This window comes from Tarenaya hassleriana, unplaced genomic scaffold, assembly GCF_000463585.1.
Source record: "Tarenaya hassleriana unplaced genomic scaffold, ASM46358v1 Cleome13, whole genome shotgun sequence".
Taxonomy (NCBI): Eukaryota; Viridiplantae; Streptophyta; class Magnoliopsida; order Brassicales; family Cleomaceae; genus Tarenaya; species Tarenaya hassleriana.
The window spans coordinates 628,211-648,017 of record NW_010963495.1 but is presented as its reverse complement, the minus strand read 5'-3'; the positions used below and the strand labels follow the sequence as shown (position 1 = coordinate 648,017).

The window sequence follows — 19,807 nt, the reverse complement described above, 5'->3', positions numbered from 1 at the left end:
ACAAAGTGCTGACGTGGCTCAAACGGTCACACCGCTTTTTAAGTTCTCTCTAATGTTTCCCAAATTCTACAATTTTCACATATAAACTGAAATTTATGGGAAAATTCTACAAAATAAGATAATATTTAACTTACATAAAAATTCATTTTTCTTCGAAATAAAAAAAAAACAAATCAGAAATTTCGTGCGCCATATACACGCATATATTTGTAAAGTTGACCCATGGGCCGAAATGAGAGTGTACTCGGCCCATATACAGTGGGCCCATTAAAGAACCACCATGTTTTCCCACTTTCTCGCCCGTTTCAACTTTCAGGTTTCAAGCTTCCTGCGAAAATTTGATCCGTTAGCGAAGGAGACGAATCGCCATGGCTCCTCATTTGCGAATCGATGCATTATCAGACGCCGCCATGGAAGCTGTAATGTCTCAGTCCGGGAAGCAGCCCATCGCCATCGTTGGTATTATTTCCTCGCTTCTCTCTTGCTCTCCATCTCTGTCTCCCTAAGTGCTCTCGCATCGTAGTTTGTGGGAGCTTTTTAAATGGGTTTGCACCTCTGCCGGCGGAAGATTTGCCTCTTTCAAAAGATTTGAGCTGATTGAAGATGATAATCCACCGTGAGTTCGATTAGTTCCGGAAAAGCTTGTGTTGATCATGACAAGCTTGTACCTTGGAGTATGAATGCGATGCTTGCTTCATTACAGTTTGTATGTTTTGAATTTATACTGCCTGGTTTAATTGCTTTTGGTCCAGTCTGACTATGGCATTGCAGGTTTCCGAGAGGAATGCCTTGGATTCGGTTCCATGGAATGGAACGTATGAAGACTTGTACATCAATGTTGCTTGTCCAGGAAAGAATTCATCACAGCAAAAGATGCTACAGTTAAAGACATGGTGGAGGTAAAAACATTACTCCTCCAAGTTTGCTTTGTTCATGACAGCTTTCTAATTCGTGGAACTCCTCAATAATCTCTGACCATAGCAAAGCCTGCCCCGAAATACGCCTTTCCTTTGTATCTGGACCAGTTAACGACTATTTCTCAAAAATTTGGCATCCAGGGAGAGGCAATGGCACACGCGGGCAACCTTTTCAAGGTGCCTGCAATCTTTATAACAGCTGTAACAGATATAGTGGACAGTGATAAATCAACCATGAAGGAATACTTGCTGCGGTTACCGCTAAACTCAAGTAGTCAGTCACCCAAAATGCCTCTTAGACCTCTGACAGGTTACACATCCTAACCTTCCCCTTTCCTTAAATTTCAATCTCTAGGTCCATAGTGATAAATCATTCATAAGGTTCACTTATGTGCCTAAGGCATAGAAGCGAGAAATGATTTAAGGGGCGTAAACAGAGTAAGCATAGGCAGAGGCATGACAAGGCTGAGGGCCGAGGCAGACTTTTCCATCCGCAATGTTACAAACTGTTCATGATTTTCTCAGTTTTCTATCTCTTCCTCGATTGAAATCATGTATTTAGGAGTTTCTCTGCTGTAGGGCACGAGCATTATCCAGGAAACGATAGACCCCTGGGCTCTTATTTCCAGCACAACTCTATATCAAGCAATAGAATCGAATATATCTTCCCTGGTCCTCCTAAGTCACGGGTATGCAAAGAACTTCTCATCAACCTTCACCTCTTGGAGCTTTTGTTTTCCGAACAAAAACAATCTCATATTCGAAGATGGATATTGATTTTACTTAGTATCAGCCATGATTTTGGACATCTTCGATTTGCTTGGACTTTTTCTCTATAGAAGCTATTCTTTTCTTGTCAAATTTCACATCTTTGATCTTGATTTTGGCATAAAAATTATACCACAGAACCTTGTGTTGTCAGGCAGATATATGTTAGCTTTGGGACATCCCAAGAATATGTATCATCCTTATTTTTGTATGTAAAACAAATGGAATGAACATGAACCTTTGACCTCAAACCTAACCTTCACCAGACACTCACTAGGCAGACACCTACATGATCTTGCATATAATAAACTACAACGTCAAGCTTGCTTTATGCAGTGTGTGTGTATATATGTACACCTTCACGTGTATCCTTTACAAATCTGAAATCGAAACTGTTAACTTTTTGCAGCGATTAAACATCATTTTTCGAGAGATAAGAAGAGAGAAATGGGAAGCATCGACGTCGCAGAGATGGGTTCAGGGAAGAAAGCAAGCCCAGGGAAAGCAACTATCTTGGCTCTTGGAAAGGCATTCCCTCACCAGCTCGTGATGCAGGAATATTTGGTCGATGGCTACTTCAAGACCACAAACTGTGATGACCCTGAACTCAAACAGAAGCTTGCACGTCTCTGTAATGTCTTCTCTTCCTTCTCTGCCTTCAAATCCCGAATCCCAAACTTACGGCAAGTTTATCTGAAAAGTATTTTAATCATTGTTTTCCTGACCAAACGATACAGGCAAGACAACGACCGTGAAGACAAGGTATGTCGTGATGTCAGAGGAGATCCTTAGGAAGTATCCAGAACTCACTATCGAAGGCCAACCCACCGTGAAGCAGCGTCTCGACATCTGCAACGATGCTGTGACGGAAATGGCAGTGGAAGCTTCAAGAACCTGCATCAATAACTGGGGGAGACCGGCTTCTGACATAACTCATGTTGTCTACGTCTCATCCAGCGAAGCTCGTCTTCCCGGAGGCGACCTGTACTTGGCCAAAGGGCTTGGCCTGAGCCCTGACACACACCGTGTCTTGCTCTACTTCATAGGCTGCTCGGGCGGGGTCGCGGGTCTCCGTGTGGCTAAAGACATCGCCGAGAACAATCCTGGAAGCAGAGTTCTTTTGGCAACGGCTGAGACAACGATCATTGGGTTCAAGCCACCGAGCGCAGAGAGACCATACGACCTTGTAGGGGTTGCTCTGTTTGGTGATGGAGCCGGAGCCATGATCATTGGATCTGACCCGGACCCGGTTCATGAGAAGCCTCTGTTTGAGCTTCACACAGCAATTCAGAACTTCTTACCCGGTAAAGCACCCAATTATCCACACACGTAGATATGTATATACAAAGTTGCGTGTCTTCGGATTCGGGCAGATTTGGGCACTTTAGAGGAAAGAAAAATCTCAACCTTCACTTTCACAAGAGCATAAATCTTGACAACGTTTTTTTCTGGGAGGAGATATAATGGAGTTTGGTGGTTTCTGATTTCTTGGCAGAGACGGAGAAGACGATAGTGGGGAGGCTAACAGAAGAAGGAATAAACTTCAAGCTAGCGAGGGAGCTTCCCCAGATAATAGAAGACAACGTAGAAAACTTCTGCAGCAAATTAATGAAAGTAGCAGGGTTAACACCAGACGACTACAACCAGATGTTCTGGGCGGTTCACCCGGGTGGACCAGCGATACTGAACCGCATGGAGAAGCGGTTAGATCTATCGCCCGAGAAGCTGAGCCCTAGCCGCCGAGCTCTCATGGACTATGGCAACGCAAGTAGCAATTCCATTGTGTATGTGTTGGAGTATCTGTTGGAGGAGAGTCGAAAGGCCAAGAATGAGGACGAAAGGGGTGAGGAATGGGGTTTGATCCTTGCTTTCGGACCAGGTGTTACCTTTGAAGGGATCCTCGCTCGGAATCTCGCTGTCTGAACCCAGAAAAAAAAAAGACACACTTGTTGGATTTGGTTCTGTCTCTGAAGTTGTTTCCTTTTGAGGCCTAAAGCCTAACTTGCAACTTAAGGAAAAACATCCTCTTCTGTTGAGTCTTATATTATGACACTTGAGTCTTCACTTTGGATATAAAGGTGACATTTCGACATAGAGAAAGATAGTTACGTAAATATATAGACCTCAAACCTTCACACTTCGATAAGAATAGCATTTGAAATGAAATCTCACCTTAGCATTTTAGAAACGAGAGTCAGCATAAAACGCATGAACAGGAGAATTCCAAGTAACTTGGGCCTTAAGCAAAGATGAAGCCTCCTTAAAACACAGTCACAAGTGAAGTGGTTGTCTCAATGACGATGATGAAGAAGAAGGGGGGAATCAACAGGTCCAGGAGTTAGATCTCTTCATCAAGGGTTTCATTTGTTTGTCTTCCTCAAGAGAAACCATACCGACATGAGATGGATCTTCCAGCATCATCTTCGCCACCAAGTAACCAGCTATGGACCATGTCTGGAGCTTCCTCGACTGTTTCCCTATGTATCGGCCCAGCTTCCCGTCATAGTACTCTGGCCAGTTATCCTTATGCAGCCTTTGCTCCGCTACTTCTATCGCTCTTCTCGCTATCTGTGGCCTCCCAGTTTTTATACAAGCCGCCGTCAGAAGCCAAAGAAGCACTGTGTGCCATTCAAAAATCATGTTCTTAAGTTTCCATACCCGAAACCCAGAAATTTCGATGAGCACTGACACGGAGGATGTTGTGTTTTGTAAAATGCGAATGGATAAGAGAATTAGAAAAAGTTACCTGGCCAAGATCCTCCATTGTGGTAGCTCCATCGGGTGTTTTTCGGGTCACAACCTGTTACTATTCTCCATTCGTGGCTTTCTATGGCTGGATAGCAAACCTTAAGCGGCATTTCTCCCACCAACTCTTCCCACCGAGATTCTATAAGATCCATAATCGCTGTTGACTGTTCGGGAGTAGCCAAGGAAGATAGTATCGCGATGCAATTGCCCAATGCAAACCAACGAAAGTCCATCCTAGCGGGACTTACGTTTCCAATAAAATAACCACCATGAGGAGGCATGAAGTCGAAAACCCATTCCGGAAGAGAATCGGGCATGACATTGAACTTGTTAACCGCAGTATGGGAGTACTCCTCTGTCTTATATCGGTATATGTCATTTAGCTGCTTCAAGTCCAGCCAAAAGTAGCTCCTCATGTGGTAGCTCAACGCATGAAGCCGCTTAACTATCTGTTCCACCATTTCCTTCCCTTCACCGTCTTGCTTAAGCAGGAGTAAGGCACATCTTAAGGACATAAAGAAAAGGGCTTGAATTTCGATAGGGTAACCATAAACACCCTGAAGGAACAAACAGAATACATAGATAAGAACAGGAAACTGAAGAAAACGTCTCATCAGACCGGTAACTTGCCCATTAGTGATAAAGATAAGCTTTCTCACCATCCTACGATCAATCATGCAGCAACCATCAGCACACAGAAGAGTGGGAAATGTATCAAACCCTTCTGAAAGACACAAGCTTAGAATAAGCCGAATACCCTTCTGGCATTCAGGCATGTCGGCCAGAGAAGAGTCTCCTGTAGACTTTGTGTAGGCTCGGAGCAGTATAATCCACCAGAATCCTGAATCCACAGGCGCTACTCTTCCAATTGCACTCTCGCCAAAATCAGCAATCAGTGTCTCGTGGTTCCTGACTGGGTCATGGAAGACTTTGAAGCTAGCTGGCATCACTCCCTCGCCAAGCTGGAACCTATCGATCTTTTTCTCCCATGACTGAAGGCGAAGAGTCTTCAAGATGAAATTTTTGACGATCCCCGGCTCTCCGTTCATAAGGAAAGCTAATGCACTTGGTACAAAGTCTCTCACAAACACCTGAAGAACGAAAATTCGGGCAAAAGTTCAGATCAATCAACAACAAACCTCTAAAAGAGAATATGATTTCCACCTGATCGTAGTTGACTTTTTCTTCCGAGCTATCCAGAGCAGCAATTGTCCCGACGGGTTGCCCGCGAAAGTGAACCAACGAACGCCTTAGAGCATCCCAAGCTTCACCCACCATAGGATGAGCTTCAAACCCATGATATGATCTAGGGGTATTAAACCCAGACCTCCTGCCGATGCTCGGTGAATATACGAGGTCTATATGCTCAAGAATCCGTATAGCATTATCGGTGTTCCTTAGATGAGGCGACGATGCAGATAATTCAGTGAGCGACCTTTCATCAAGTGACCTCAGTCTTTCTATGTTCAAAAGTCTCGGCTTCTCTAGTAACTTTGAGAAATCAATTTCATCAATTTCATCCACTGAACATGACGAATCACCATTCGCCACACTCCCGTTCTGACTCACGTCAACATTCAGATTCGACATTGCTCCAGATTCACCCAAATATATAAGCACACAGTCTGAATATCATACCCTGCATTTCCGTAGAAGGATCAGCGCCATTTTCCGCAACATATCCACATTAGTTAACAGATGCAAGCATCTCATTCTGATTCAGATGGGCATTTTCAGAGAGTTCATGGAAAATAATAGAAGAATCGTCAAAGTTATCCATAAAATTGTCAGATGTTACCATTCCTTGTAGAGAACTGCTACCACTTTCGAAATCGTTCAAACCGAGGAATTCGATGAAACAGAGCGCATTCACGAGAAACCTCGTAAATGACAACAAAAAATGGAAAGAAAACAAAAACAAAAGCATCACAATGAAACCGCAGCTTAGCTCGTAATCCCCAAGCTACAAAAAAAAAACAGGAGCTTTGTTTTTTTTTTCCCTGTAAACCTAAAAACAGAGCAATTTCGGCTCAAAACACAAATCTCATACGAGTCAAGCATAAAGAATACTTCACCACCCAGGAAAACAAATCAACAAAACCTCCATCAAGCGCAACTGCTCAAATCACAACAAAAGCGTAAACAGATCACGAACCTCCAAAACTGATCATCCAAATCCAAGTGAGACGGCGACGTAGAAGGCGAACCCAACGAGCCTCGCTATGATTCCAACCTCAGAGCAAGTAATCTCTCTCTCTCTCTCTCTCTCTCTCTCTCTCTCTCTCTCTCTCTCTCTCTCTCTCTCAGCGATGATCACTCGAGAAGCAGAAGCACGAGAGGTTACAAACCTGGAAGCTGGAGGTCGAGTGTTTAAGAACAAGAAGCGAGTAAGGAGAGAGAGAAGAAAGGTGGGGCCACGTGTACGGCCAGATATTGACTGTGACGGAATCAAACCAACGAAGCACAGTGACGTTAGAGATTCAGGAGATCTCATTCATCTCATGCATGTTTTTTTTCCACTTTTATTTTTTAAATAGTATAAAAAATATATAATTTATTTTATCTCGGAAAAAAAAAGAAAAAAAGACAATTTTCAAGTGACGTGTCAGAGAGTATCTTTGCGGTGGCTGTCCACGTGTACGGTCGGATGGCAAATGATTCGTTTGTTCCTTTTCCCAAACTACAGATTCGTACGTTTTAATTATTATTTCTTTATTTATTGCTTTCATGCAATTGAAAATATATTATTATTGTCCTTGTGGCCAATATTGGATACTTACATTATATAGTAAACGTGATTTGTTTATATTATATGCTATTCTAACATGATTCTTCATCCGGCATTTTAAAGGATACTCGTTTTATTTCAAATAATAATAATAATACACAGCACAAACATCCTTCGAGACGTCGTCGTTTTGAAGATGATCCTATCGAGAACGTCGTCGTTTTATTGTGAATATCTCGGAGAATTACCTTTCATATTCACTTTCCCCGTCACACTCGACCACATAAGCTCAACTCCACAGCTCCTTTCTCTGCGCGTTCATGGCGAATTTTTTAGGGTTTTATTCCTCGCTCTTCTCCTCCTCGCCTCGCCTCCAAGGTTCCAAGTTTCTCTCTTTCTCCATTTGTATACGTCTATCTCGCCGCCACTTTAGATCTTGTTGGTCGTGCATTGCTGATTTGACTTTTTCCACGTTCAGTTTGTGGATCTTCTAGGCTCTGAGACCCTATTTTTGTCGTGCGGTGTTTTTATTTGATTTCTGTTCATATGAGAGTTGTCAATTGTTGATTGAACTCAATGCCCAAAGTTTGAAGCTTTTGGATGCTTAGTCGTCTGTTAAATTATGGGCACTTATAGCTTCCCCTTCGTGATTTTAATCTCGCTCTCTCTCTCTCTGAAGAGGGGGTTGGTGCCAATGGGATACGGAGAATTCTATCACTGAAGTTACTGATGCCAGTGAAGAAGTAGGAGATTCAGCGGTCGTGTTTGGTTTGGAACTGATCCCGGACCCTGATGTCGAAACCATCTGTGTTTTTGCAAAATGTATAGTGATTTTGCATCTAATGCTCTAAGATCTTGTCTTTCGATTAGGGTTTTGAGAAATTTTCCTGTTAATGCTAAAAGTCGTATGCTTTATGCAGTGGTAAACGCTGGAGAGAAGCAGAAAACATCTTTTATAACGGTACCATCGAAGTTGCTGGACCTGGCGATTTCATGAGAATGGAGTCGGTCTTTCTTGGTAGTCTTACTATTGCAACTATTGTTCTGCTTTTTCTATCTATCCATGTACAAGTGAAACAACGTTTCTCCAACGTATGCTGGTGACGGGTTTTTGGTACAAGACATTACGAACTCAAGTATTTGGCTGTGATCTTCGTATTTCTTAATGGTAACCCGTTGTTTGTGATTCAGAAAAATAAGAAAGTTGTGAAAGTTGAGGTCGGGACTGAAACTAAAGATGTCTCACTCGACGGATGGCTTGAGGTATGTAGCTTGCACCTTGCACTTACATGTCTTAAAACTTCAACATCTTGTTAATGATAAACTATACTCTTGTCCGGAGGTTAAACTCATAAATCCAGCCACATAATTCACATTTTCGGAATATTTCCTTTAAACCCAGAAGACCGATGCTTATATTTGTTAAAATGGAAAAATGAATATGTGATGAGAGTAAAATAGATTTGATATATGATGGGAAATAATAATGGATACAATATCATTATGTCGAATATTGTATATCTGATTTGTTTCCATCGTATCTATATTTCCTTTTTACTCTGTTTCTTAATTTCCCTATAAATATGTATTTCATTTTCATTGTAATGTAACCAGAAGAAGAAGAGATGTAACAATAAAAGTAATTTTGTTCCTTTCTATTTGTCTTATTTTATTTCCGCATTTTATTTTTCTACATGGTATCAGAGTATGGTTGCGATCTGGACTATATGTTTCTTTTTTTTCTAATCTCTTCTTTCTTTTGCGTTTTGCATGTTCATATATCCAAATCGTTCAAAGGAGAGTAAAAATCCAAATTCAAACGATGTGCTATGACAAACAAAAGTCAAAGTTAAAAACTCTAAGATCAAGCAAGATGCTATGACAAAAAGAGTTAAAGCTAGAATTTTAAAGTCAAGCGAAGTGATTTGAAAATAGTTAATGCTCTCTAAAAGAACAAAATTTGGTGTTTATGAATTTTTCCAGAGACAATGAAAATGTTTGGGCGATTTATAGTATTATCAATTCAAGATTGACTTTTTCATTCTTTCAAAGTCAATCTTGAGGGGAATGTTAAAATGGAAAAATGAATATGTGATGGGAGTAAAATAAGATTTGATATATGATGGGGAATAATAATGGATACAATATCATTATGTCGAATATTGTATATCTGATTTGTTTCCATTGTATCTATATTTCCTTTTCACTATGTTTCTTAATTTTCTTATAAATATGTATTTCATTTTCATTGTAATGTAACCAGAAGAAGAGATGTAACAATAAAAATAATTTTGTTCCTTTCTATTTATCCTATTTTATTTCCGCATTTTATTTTTCTACAATATTTTTCTCGAGAAAGTTGTTTACTGCTCAGGTACGGCTTACACACGATGATTGTCTACCAAATCAAAGAAGAAGTAGATTAAGCCCACATGCCACTTAAAACCAAGAACTCAGATTCAGTCTGTAAATTAGTGTAGTCCTTATGGTAAGTCAGAGCTTCTTATAATTTGCCCCGATTGGGTTTTTATCTTTCAAGGATCTTTTTATTCATGTAAACCAATCTCCATTGATCATACATTGAAACCAAGTCACGTCTCTTTGGGTGTGGTCTTGTGGTAGAACTTTTGTTGCTTGTACAAGTCTGCAGAATCGCAGATGCATAAGCAACCACAACCGCTAAACGCAGAGATGGGATCAAACGCTTGTAATCGCAAACGCGAAATGAGATGAGTGTGTCATTGTCATTGTGCTTCCAGCATGGTTAGCTTCAGTTCTTGAATTCTTGGTTCATATCACATATGTATTGTCATGAAATTATCTAATTATGGTACATAATAAAATTTAAAAATAACAGATAAAGAAAATAATAATTTGTTTTATCTTAAATCTAACTGTTTTTTTACACGTGACACACCCCGCCGTCTTCGGCCCAGAAGAATCTTGGCCCAATCTTGAAACGCAGTCGTTTTGGGGTTTATCCATATGGGAAGAAAATAAAATAAAATATCTCAGCGCAGCCTCGGATCCTCACAACCTTTAACCGTGATCAAATTATCACTAACCACGGTTAGAGGTTAGGCTCCCACAGCCTTACACGTGTCCTCAATCAACGGTCAATGACCTTTTTTCTGCTCACCGCTTGGATCCTCCCCCTATATGAACCCCAAAACCCTAACTTCATAGAAACAACATTTTCCAATATCTCTCTCAATTCTCTCGAATCCATTTCTGCAAAAATGCCGAACCCTAAGGTTTTCTTCGACATGGCCGTCGGCGATGCCCCTGCTGGTCGGATCGTGATGGAGCTCTTCGCCGACACGACTCCTGACACTGCGGAGAACTTCCGTGCCCTCTGCACCGGCGAGAAAGGCGTCGGGAGGAGCGGCAAGCCTCTGCACTACAAGGGATCGACGTTTCACCGCGTGATCCCTGGATTCATGTGCCAGGGAGGCGATTTCACTGCCGGGAACGGCACTGGCGGCGAGTCGATCTACGGCGCCAAGTTCAAGGACGAGAACTTCATCAAGAAGCACACTGGACCTGGGATCCTGTCGATGGCGAACGCCGGTCCCAACACCAACGGATCTCAGTTCTTCATCTGCACGGAGAAGACATCGTGGCTCGACGGGAAACACGTTGTGTTCGGACAAGTCGTTGAAGGTTTGGATGTCGTGAGGGCCATCGAGAAGGTGGGATCTCAGTCCGGGAAGACCTCGAAGCGCGTCGTCATAGCCGACTGCGGTCAGGTTTCTTAGATCTGGAAAGACCACCTTGATCGTATAACAATGGTAGCTCTGGCGTCTTTGTTTCAAGTTTGTTTCTTTGTCGTCTTCTTTTCGTCTTTGGAAATGGAATCCTACTGTGTATGTGGGATTCGAGTATCTGGTTCTGTGATGGGTTCGTGTTTGGAGAATCCCTTTGTGGAGTTTGGAATTCGCTACCATCAATAATATAATAACGTTTAGGTAATACTATTGTGGCCGGAAACTATCCCCCCAATGCTCTGTTTCCTCATCTCGATCTTTGCCTGTTTGATGAATTACAAAATCTGATAAATCTTTTCTGAGCTGATTGATTTTTCGTTGTTCAGACATGTTGGATCTGATGATCCTCTAGAGCGTTTGGGATTCGGACTGTACGGAAACGTATCTTAGTTTTATTTATTTTTTGTTAGTTATCCAATTCCAATACCTTTGTTGTGGGAAGTGAAACTGAAGTCGTGGAATCTAAAGTACCACTAGTTTTATTTTTTAAATATAAACTCAGGAAATAAAGTGGTGCTGTTTTGTGGAACATAATAGACAAAGGACAACACACATATATATTATATACATATATATATATATATAAAGGGGGCCAACTTGTGGAAGGCTTTTCAATTTCAACGCGAATAATAATTTCTTTTTATGCCGTGACTTCACTTTGATAAGTGGTCATGCTATGCTATGCATAATAATATCATTTTATTTTTATTGTTTATTTTCTTTTTCATTGTTACGTTTCTACATGCAAGATTACATTACGAGATGGGTTCATCAATAAATCCAACACGGGACGAATAAGCTCCCACTCTCCTCAGACTCTAGAGATTCAACAGTACACAAACAGCGAGGGTTATTATGAGATAAAGATGAAACAGACAATAATACTCTTTGGACAAGAGGTGTTATTATGTCTTGACCCAAACGAACAAAGAACAATATATATATATATATATGCTTTTATTCTTAAAAAAAAGATACCAAAAGGGTGAAGAAAACAGTACCACCGCAGAATCTAATCAGTCAAAATACTTATATGTCTTAAATCGGGACACTAGTGCAACCAGAAAAGGGTGAAGACCACCACCATTGCTCTTTGCCTTTCATCTGAACAAAACCTGAACACAGAGGACAGAAGATGCAGCTGCCCCTCCTTGTCCTGTTCCAAACAAAACCAAATAACCCATCAATGTCTACCAATCAAATACGCAATTCAACATCTTTTAGAGAGATGGGAAATGATATCAAGAGTCTTGGACCTTTTGTTTTTCCTTAGCTCAGCTCTAGACTCTGTTCCTGTGACTTATCCATAACCAACCTATATTACTCCTTGAGATGCAACCCCACCTGATATTATTGTTCGTACTGCATTTGCTGATAATAACTAACTAGCTTCTTGAACAGAGGAACCATTGCAACCAGAGCAAGTTGGAGCTGCTCGGAGCTGTTCAAACGGATACTCACTTGCCCGGCTCCTCTGTTGTTCAGATTTCCACGAGCCACTAAATTCGTAGACCGCCCAATTGGCAACTGGGTCTGTATATTTCCCCCGATGGCTAGATCGCCATGCCAGTCCATCACGGATAGTCCAAGAGTTGTCAAAAACCGACCCAGCGGGTAATCTTTATCTCTCAACTGAGCTTCTAAACTGCCACCATAAGCAACATCTCCCCGTCCAGTCATTGCCCCACCAGACAGAACCAATCTGAACCTTTTATTCGCAATCAACTTATCCTCAATCTTCACACCAGCAGACAGTGAATCCCCCAAGAGTGTTACAGATAGACCAGCTGCAGCCTTGTTCCTCCTAAAGTTGTTAAATCTCATTTCACTTCGGAGAGTGTAAGCCAACTCCTTTCCAACATTTTGCATGTCAAAACCTAGCGAAGTCGATTTACCTTCCCCGTGTTTAACGGAGCTCGCCATTTCAAGTTGGACATTCGCGTCCTTCTTGTCCTTTGTCACCTGGCCTGAGAAAGATACCGGTATTTTATCTTTGACAACGAAAAGCCGTTCCACATTCACACCTTCATAGCCAACATCATGATCCCAACCATGTGTCTCTAAGACAGGCCTCACAAGCCATTGATTGGAGGAATCAAGGTAGCGATAACGATGAGTTGGGTTATCAGAATCAAAAGATGCAGGCAGCGCCAAATCTGGCATGGGAACTGGAACAGATGCAGGTCCGTTGCTCTCCTCTTCTACATTTTCATTGTACTCGTTAGGCAAATCCTTGATCTCAGCAGCAAGTTTCTTCATCATCCTACGTCTCTTCCTTTCTTCTTTCATCTGTTTCTTCATGAACAGTTTCTCCCGATACTCCAGCTCATCAAGATACTGCTTCCTCTGGGCTCTGCTAAGCTTAGACATCTGAGCTTTGGTCAAGCGCTTAAAGGGAGGAAGCTGATCATATTCTGACTCTTCCTCAGAATCAGACGACTCAACCAAATCATCTTCCTCAGCTTCTTCATCGCCATACTGATCATCGGGAAGCTTAACTTGTGGTCTCGATTGCAAAAGGGATGAAAGGAGGAATGGTAAAGGGGGTGCCTTGGATCGAGTAGCAAATGGCCTCCCGGGCATATTATCTTGTAATTTCAGAAGAGCATTTGCTTCAGCGAGAATTTTAGATGCGAAAGAGAGTAACAGCAAATGAGGCTTCCACACTTGGCCATTTGGCAATACTCTCTGGCCAGCCCGATTTGTCCTGCAAGCAGAGTGGTTCTCAACTAATGAAACAGGGTTCATGAGACGTAAATCCCCAGCTGCTTGACGAATGGCTTGCTGGATGACATGAGAACGCTGTGTTACAAACATGTCATAACTAGAAGCTGTGCCATTTGGACCATCTGGCGGGGCAGAAGCAGCATGAGTCAAAACAACAATCGCATTAAACCATATAGACGGTCCAAAAATATCAGTGATGGTACGCAAGAGAGGCATGTCACCAGAATCTCTGCTCTGCATATCCAATCTATCAAGATACAATACAATGTCGGGTGGTGTCTTCTTGATGAAACTCTTAACAGAATTCAGGATCTTCTCATTCTGGCGTTGGTCAGACCAGGATGGTAAGAGGCCCGGAGTATCAATCACCCGAACCTTAATTCCCTGGACAAAACCCTCAACATCCTGAACCTTCTTCGTTCCCATCTGAAAAGCATCGGTGCCAAATTTCATCTCATCAAATATGGAATTGATGGTTGCACTTTTACCAACTCCACTTTTCCCGAGCACCATAATCGTACAAGAAAAATCAAGTGGCTCCTGTCCAGCTGCCTCGAGTTGCTCTGCCATGGCACTGGCACGGTCAAAACTAAAGGCACCAACACGGCTGCCACTTCTGCCCCGTAACTGTTCAGCTAGTCCAAGCCTGTACAAAACCTGAGCAACAACGACATTATGTGGAGTCTGCCCTAGCCTATGTGCAAGCCTCAAGAATTTCACCCTGATCATCTGGAGCTTTTCACGTGTCTCATCATGCTCATCAGCCTCGGTAGCAGTAGAGTCCTCAACTTGCTGAGCTTGTGTATGGGAAACACTTCCATTGACACGAGGCTGTTGAGAAACACGTGGTGCAGGTTCTAAAAGTGGAGCAGCTCTCCCTAGACCAGCTGGAGGAACAGGAGGCGATGTTGCAAGATTACTTCTACTCTCTGTTGGGAAAGCAGAACTCACAGCACGTGGTTCCTCGCAATCTCTACCCACCTGTGAGCTTACCTTAATCTGATGTTCTACATTAGCGTCGCTGCTTTGCTGCTGCTCATGTTCTTTGTTCACTCGAGCATTCTGTTGAACATTTTGTTCTCTATTTATACTTTGTGCAGCCTCACTCTCTCTATCCTTTCCCTCGGCAACATCATTATTGCTCTGAACTTCAGCGGATTCTGAATTTGAGCTCAGAGAAGGAGAAACCAAGTGATCCACTGGTTCCAAACCATTACTATGACCTTTAGCTTCTCCCTTCTCCTCAACAATAATCTTCTCCATGGAAGACGTCATGTCACCAGAAGTGTTTCTAACGTCACTCTTTGTGTAATCCCCCTCAGTAGAGATATGACTACTGAAAGCTTCTCCAGCTGTTTCATCCCCAGCAAGCTCATTTCCAGAACTGAGATCACCATTTCTTTTTGCACCTGGGTCGTTGCTTTCATATACTGAGCCCTTCTCAGAGAAACTATTATCCATTCCTTCACCTCCATCAACCTGCTGATCAAGTCGTGTGCCAGCTGAGATAGAAGCACTCAGCTCATTTCCGTCTTCAATACTGCTATCCCCTGAGTCATTGGGTTCAGCATCTTTTAACACAACTTCAGTGCCTGGTTCTTTCTCTTCATGAGAGCCAACACCATTTTCATCGATCAAGTTGACATTTCCGTTCTCCATACTCCCATTGTCAAGCAGTGAATTGGAATCTGTGGCATCGAACTTCTCAGGATTCTTAACAACATCCGAGTTTACTTCAACATGAGCATTTGCAATTTCCGCAGCTTGATTAGCACCACCAATGAATTCCCCTCTATCACCATTTATTTCAGGAGTAGCAAAATCGGCTTCAGCCTCTCCTTCGCCATTTGTATTCGGCACGTTTGCCTCGAGATGACACTTGGCATCCACCAAATTCTCAACCTTCAAAGCCGATGTTTCCGCCTCGTTGTTACTTGTATCATTAGGAGTGCCTGTCGCCTCTTCAAAATCATCCACATCATACTCTCCCTTTGAATTATCTGCAGCTACCTCTAAAGCCGAATCCTCGTGAACCGCACTGGCTTCAGACGATTCAGGTTTTCGACCATCTTCGGGGAAATCCTCCTGTGAATCGACTGCTTCTTCAAAAACCTCGTCTTCTGCATCTCTCGCTTCATCAGATCCCACCAACTCACTCTTCTCTACCTTCTCACCGCTAACCCTATCCTCCTTAACCGTATTCTTTTCTGGGTGTGACTCATCCACAACGTCAGCCTCATCTCCCATTTCTAGATCACCACAGCTTCGAAACCCTAATCAGAAAAAAGCCCCCAAAAATCAGAACCGAATCGAAACCAAGAGAAACAATCACATACGCTTAATCTCGATAAAAGCTCCAGCAACAGAAAAATCAAGCGGAAAGCGAAAAACCCTAGCTTAGAATTATCCGGACAAAACCCTGGATCCTCGCCCATTTCCGAATCCAGACATAAAATTCAATGGACGTGATAACGATCTCCGGATCCCGGGTATATTAAGCCAAAGGTTTCGCAAAAAGAGTGCAAGCACAACAGAGAAAAGAACCCTAAAAACTAAAGGGAACAGAGAGAAGGAGAACAAAGGCGAAGAAAAAACTTACCTGGTTAGAGAGAGAAAGAGAGGAATAATAAATAGAGAGAGAGAGAGAGAGAGAGAGAGAGAGAGAGAGAGAGAGAGAGAGAGAGAGAGAATCCTATGGAAGTAAAATCTGAGGATACTCCATGAAAGTGCTTTTCATGGCTGCGACTACGACGGGGAAGGGGATAAGAGACTTTGATCGACGATCGAGAATCGTTTTGGGTTTAGAGATCGGACGGTGGAGAATGGCTCATTGTTATCATCGTGACTGACGCCAAATGACGGTGACGTGGACAAAATGCAGTGGCACTGTTGGCTGAGAAAAACCCTTGTATTATATATGAATGAATGAATACACACACACACCGAACCATATAGATATATTGTATTTCAATGCATAAACAATTTAATAAAACATTGTACACAAATTCTTCTGTTTTATTTCTGACATGCAATATTGGAGTTTCAAATTTGACGTAAATGTTGGATTATATTCATGACCCCAAAAAGAACTATTAACTTTGCAAAAGATCAACTAAAACATTAATTATCTACAAATTTATATAAAAAAAAATATCTTTGTACAACATAAAAAATATAAATTTATTTCGGTTCTCAACTTAAGAATACATTTGTGAACATAATTTATTATTATGACTATTATTTTACAACTGTTATTTTGTAATTAAATTAGATAAATTAATAAATATTACATATTTTTAAAATTTATTATAAAACTTTAAAAAAAATTAGTAGTTTTTTTAAGGGGGGGCTTTCTAAAACAATAGTGGTCGAACAGTGTACCTAAACTGCCCATTGGAAATTCGAAAAACTATATATAATATATGAAGGGAAGGCATTAGGCATGCCACGTGAAGGTGGGCCGAGTTGGGCCGATGATTGGGTTTGATAGGCGGGCCCATTCTGCACCAGCGTTATCTTGATGGTCATTCACTGTTCCACGGACAATTCACTTCAAAACATCTTTCTCTTTGGTTTTTAGTCATTGTGTGTTTTGCATCATTTGTCCTTTTCAAATTATATTCATTACCATCTTCATGTTTATCCAAATTATTCTTTTTCATGTCTCGCATGTAAATATGGTCTACAACACTATGTTCGAATTCATGTTTTCACGATGAAAATAAGAATGTATATTTTTTTGGTTTAAATAATATCGTATATTAATAGTAAATGTATAATATTAGACTGTGTTTTTATCATCAGGTATTTAGATTTTTTTTATTTTTTATTTGATAATTCAGAAGTTTATCGGATCTCGGGTCCAACTATATATTAAGGAGGATTAAAGAAAGTAAGGTGAATATCTCTCCAAATGAACACTCGAATAAAAGAGCTAGAAAAGGGTTTTACCCCATCCTTTACCACGTATTAAGATTTATTTGTTAAAAAATGGAATTAATTACGTTTATTTGCCATTGGTTTCCTTTTGCTATTTTGAGAAACCGAAAGAAAACCCCGGTTTAGATATCGGTTCAGGGTTGTATTTCTAAGTTATCAAGATTTTTTTTATCGATCTTGTAATGGCATGTTATGTATACACACAGTGTATGCAAATATTATATTGTAGGTGTATCATTGCTTCTCTTCTAAATGATGAATGAAAGATAATTCTACGTTTAGGGAATTTTATGTTTATAAGCTACAACTCCTTTCGCTTTTTATTTATTTTATAAAAAAAAATAATTATTTCGTTTCCGTTAATCTTCCCTCTTCAAGGCGAAACAATCATTTTTTTCACAAGAGGATTATATTATAATATTGGCCATAATCACAAATTGATCAAAGAGTTTGGGTTCGTTAAATACTAATCCATTAATCATACAGATTAATTAAGATCTCGCAGCATACGAACATGATTTTTAGTGGACCAAATTTTAATTACTTGGTCGGCTGAAAAACGTAATAAATCTCAAATAAATAAATGTTGGTTGCACGTTTTATATTGCTCAAAATCTCACCAAAGCGTGTAATCTTTAGACCATTTCAAAAAGGATCAACCAGCGAAAATAACAGCCTAACCACAACCCTAGGATTTAAATTAATTTCGGGTTTTTTATATAATAAAAAAAACGCGTACACGTTACGGAAAAAACAAAATATATAATATGATTTTATGTAACGTTGCACATGTTCTAACCTAAAACTAACAAACATCACACAATATTTATAAAGTCGAATACCCTCGACAAGATCCATATTCGATCCTCAAGAACCATTCCTCTTCGTCTCTAAAACATGTTTTCGTTCATCAGCGATCAACTCGAGCATCAGAAAAAGGTTTCGAAAGAAGAAAAAACCCTCAAAGATCTCCAGCAATCCAGCGGCTCACATTTTCCCGGCGACGATTACCGACCGCCCGATCGGACAAGATCGTGTGGCCGGGAACTCACGACTCCGCCACCAACGATATCGGCGTTCCTCTGATCTCCCGACCGCTGGCTGAATGCCAAACCCTCTCCGTCTACGAGCAGCTCGTCATAGGCGCCCGAGTTCTCGATATCCGAGTCCAGGAGGATCGCCACGTATGCCACGGGATCCTGACGTCATACGACGTGGACGTCGTCATCAATGACGTCATCAGGTTCTTGTCTGAGACACATTCCGAGATTGTGATACTCGAGATGCGTACGGAGTTCGGTCACAAGGATCCACCCGGGTTCGAGGGTTACCTGGCGGACAAGTTAGGGCAGTTTCTGATTGAGCAAGACGATAACTTGTTCAACAAGTCAGTGTCTGAGATTCTGCCGAAAAGGGTGATCTGCGTCTGGAAACCGAGGGAATCCCCGAGGCCGAATCGAGGAGAACCCTTATGGAATTCGGATTATCTGAAAGATAACTGGATCGACACCGATCTTCCCTGGACGAAATTCCAGAGCAATATGGAGTTTCTTAGCCAGCAGCCGTCGATATCTTCTAGAAGATTCTTTTACCGGGTGGAGAATACGGTAACACCTAAACCGGAAACCGGGGTCGTGTGGGTTAAACCGGTGACTGACCGGATCAGAGGATACGCGAGACTGTTCATCTCTCAGTGCGTTTCCAAGGGACATGGAGACAAGCTTCAGATTTTCTCGACAGATTTCATAGAAGGAGATTTCGTGGATGCTTGTGTCGGACTTACGCACGCAAGAATCGAAGGGAGGGTTTGATGATTCGGGCATCGGTCATTACAAGAACCCGAAGATTCCTCTGTTGTCGATTACGTTGCGTGCGTCTTAAGTTACTTGATTTGTGAATAACGGACATGGAACATATGTATCTTCAAAGTTTGAATAATTCTACGGTGTTTGGTTTGGATCGGTTTATTTATTATGCCTTGAAAGGAATGCGTTAGCGTTTGCTATAAATAAATAACGGAAAAGTCAAAGGGCTTAGAATAGCAATATCCCTATAAGCGGCGGGACCTAGAAACATTTATAATTGGAGTCCATAATTTTATTATGGAACATTTATCATGGGAGCGTTTTATGATTTCATTTAAAATTTTATAAAACTTACAAGGGGTGATAGCAATAACTCCGACGTGAGCTAAGTTTAAAATCCAAGTGGTT

The 19,807-nt window shown here is 41.4% G+C and overlaps 7 protein-coding genes across 9 annotated transcripts; 5 read left to right on the top strand and 2 right to left on the bottom strand.

The window, feature by feature from the left end:
* Window positions 1-281: 281 nt before the first annotated feature.
* LOC109116425 lies at window positions 282-1,716 on the top strand. Its single transcript, XM_019201818.1, has 5 exons — window positions 282-459; window positions 772-899; window positions 1,059-1,227; window positions 1,497-1,606; window positions 1,705-1,716. The coding sequence occupies exons 2-5, from the start codon at window positions 891-893 to the stop codon at window positions 1,714-1,716; spliced, it is 300 nt and encodes a 99-aa protein (XP_019057363.1). The 5' UTR covers window positions 282-459; window positions 772-890.
* On the top strand, window positions 1,521-3,737 carry LOC104807279 (type III polyketide synthase B). The gene is made up of 4 exons (XM_019201841.1): window positions 1,521-1,606; window positions 2,095-2,316; window positions 2,423-2,989; window positions 3,181-3,737. Exons 2-4 carry the CDS (start codon window positions 2,133-2,135, stop codon window positions 3,606-3,608), a joined length of 1,179 nt encoding a protein of 392 aa, XP_019057386.1. The 5' UTR covers window positions 1,521-1,606; window positions 2,095-2,132; the 3' UTR covers window positions 3,609-3,737.
* Window positions 3,738-3,823: 86 nt separating this feature from the next.
* Window positions 3,824-6,817, bottom strand: LOC104807278 (probable alkaline/neutral invertase B). The gene is made up of 5 exons (XM_010532486.1): window positions 6,589-6,817; window positions 5,598-6,072; window positions 5,093-5,524; window positions 4,432-4,990; window positions 3,824-4,303 (listed from the first exon to the last, which is right to left on the bottom strand). Exons 2-5 carry the CDS (start codon window positions 6,021-6,023, stop codon window positions 4,008-4,010), a joined length of 1,713 nt encoding a protein of 570 aa, XP_010530788.1. The 5' UTR covers window positions 6,024-6,072; window positions 6,589-6,817; the 3' UTR covers window positions 3,824-4,007.
* A 531-nt stretch (window positions 6,818-7,348) lies between these two features.
* LOC104807276 (translocon-associated protein subunit alpha-like) lies at window positions 7,349-8,777 on the top strand. Of its 2 annotated transcripts, none has more exons than XM_010532485.2 (3): window positions 7,349-7,539; window positions 8,082-8,179; window positions 8,353-8,777. In XM_010532485.2, the coding sequence occupies exons 1-3, from the start codon at window positions 7,358-7,360 to the stop codon at window positions 8,358-8,360; spliced, it is 288 nt and encodes a 95-aa protein (XP_010530787.1). In that variant the 5' UTR covers window positions 7,349-7,357; the 3' UTR covers window positions 8,361-8,777. The 2 variants fall into 2 exon arrangements, with proteins under 2 accessions (XP_010530787.1, XP_010530786.1); XM_010532484.1 differs by lacking the exon at window positions 8,353-8,777 and adding an exon at window positions 7,841-7,983 and having other exon boundaries at window positions 8,082-8,297.
* Window positions 8,778-10,345: 1,568 nt separating this feature from the next.
* On the top strand, window positions 10,346-11,135 carry LOC104807275 (peptidyl-prolyl cis-trans isomerase-like). Its single transcript, XM_010532483.1, has one exon. The coding sequence runs from the start codon at window positions 10,401-10,403 to the stop codon at window positions 10,917-10,919; it is 519 nt and encodes a 172-aa protein (XP_010530785.1). The 5' UTR covers window positions 10,346-10,400; the 3' UTR covers window positions 10,920-11,135.
* Window positions 11,136-11,778: 643 nt separating this feature from the next.
* Window positions 11,779-16,296, bottom strand: LOC104807274 (translocase of chloroplast 120, chloroplastic-like). Of its 2 annotated transcripts, XM_010532482.1 has the most exons (3): window positions 16,255-16,296; window positions 12,185-15,928; window positions 11,779-12,084 (listed from the first exon to the last, which is right to left on the bottom strand). In XM_010532482.1, exon 2 carries the CDS (start codon window positions 15,900-15,902, stop codon window positions 12,279-12,281), a length of 3,624 nt encoding a protein of 1,207 aa, XP_010530784.1. In that variant the 5' UTR covers window positions 15,903-15,928; window positions 16,255-16,296; the 3' UTR covers window positions 11,779-12,084; window positions 12,185-12,278. The 2 variants fall into 2 exon arrangements, with proteins under 2 accessions (XP_010530784.1, XP_019057385.1); XM_019201840.1 differs by lacking the exon at window positions 16,255-16,296 and having other exon boundaries at window positions 12,185-16,238.
* Window positions 16,297-18,399: 2,103 nt separating this feature from the next.
* Window positions 18,400-19,565, top strand: LOC104807273 (PI-PLC X-box domain-containing protein DDB_G0293730). The gene is given in 2 exon segments (XM_010532481.1): window positions 18,400-18,618; window positions 18,621-19,565. Coding segments are annotated over 2 exon segments (912 nt in total). The 5' UTR covers window positions 18,400-18,491; the 3' UTR covers window positions 19,406-19,565.
* Window positions 19,566-19,807: the final 242 nt, after the last annotated feature.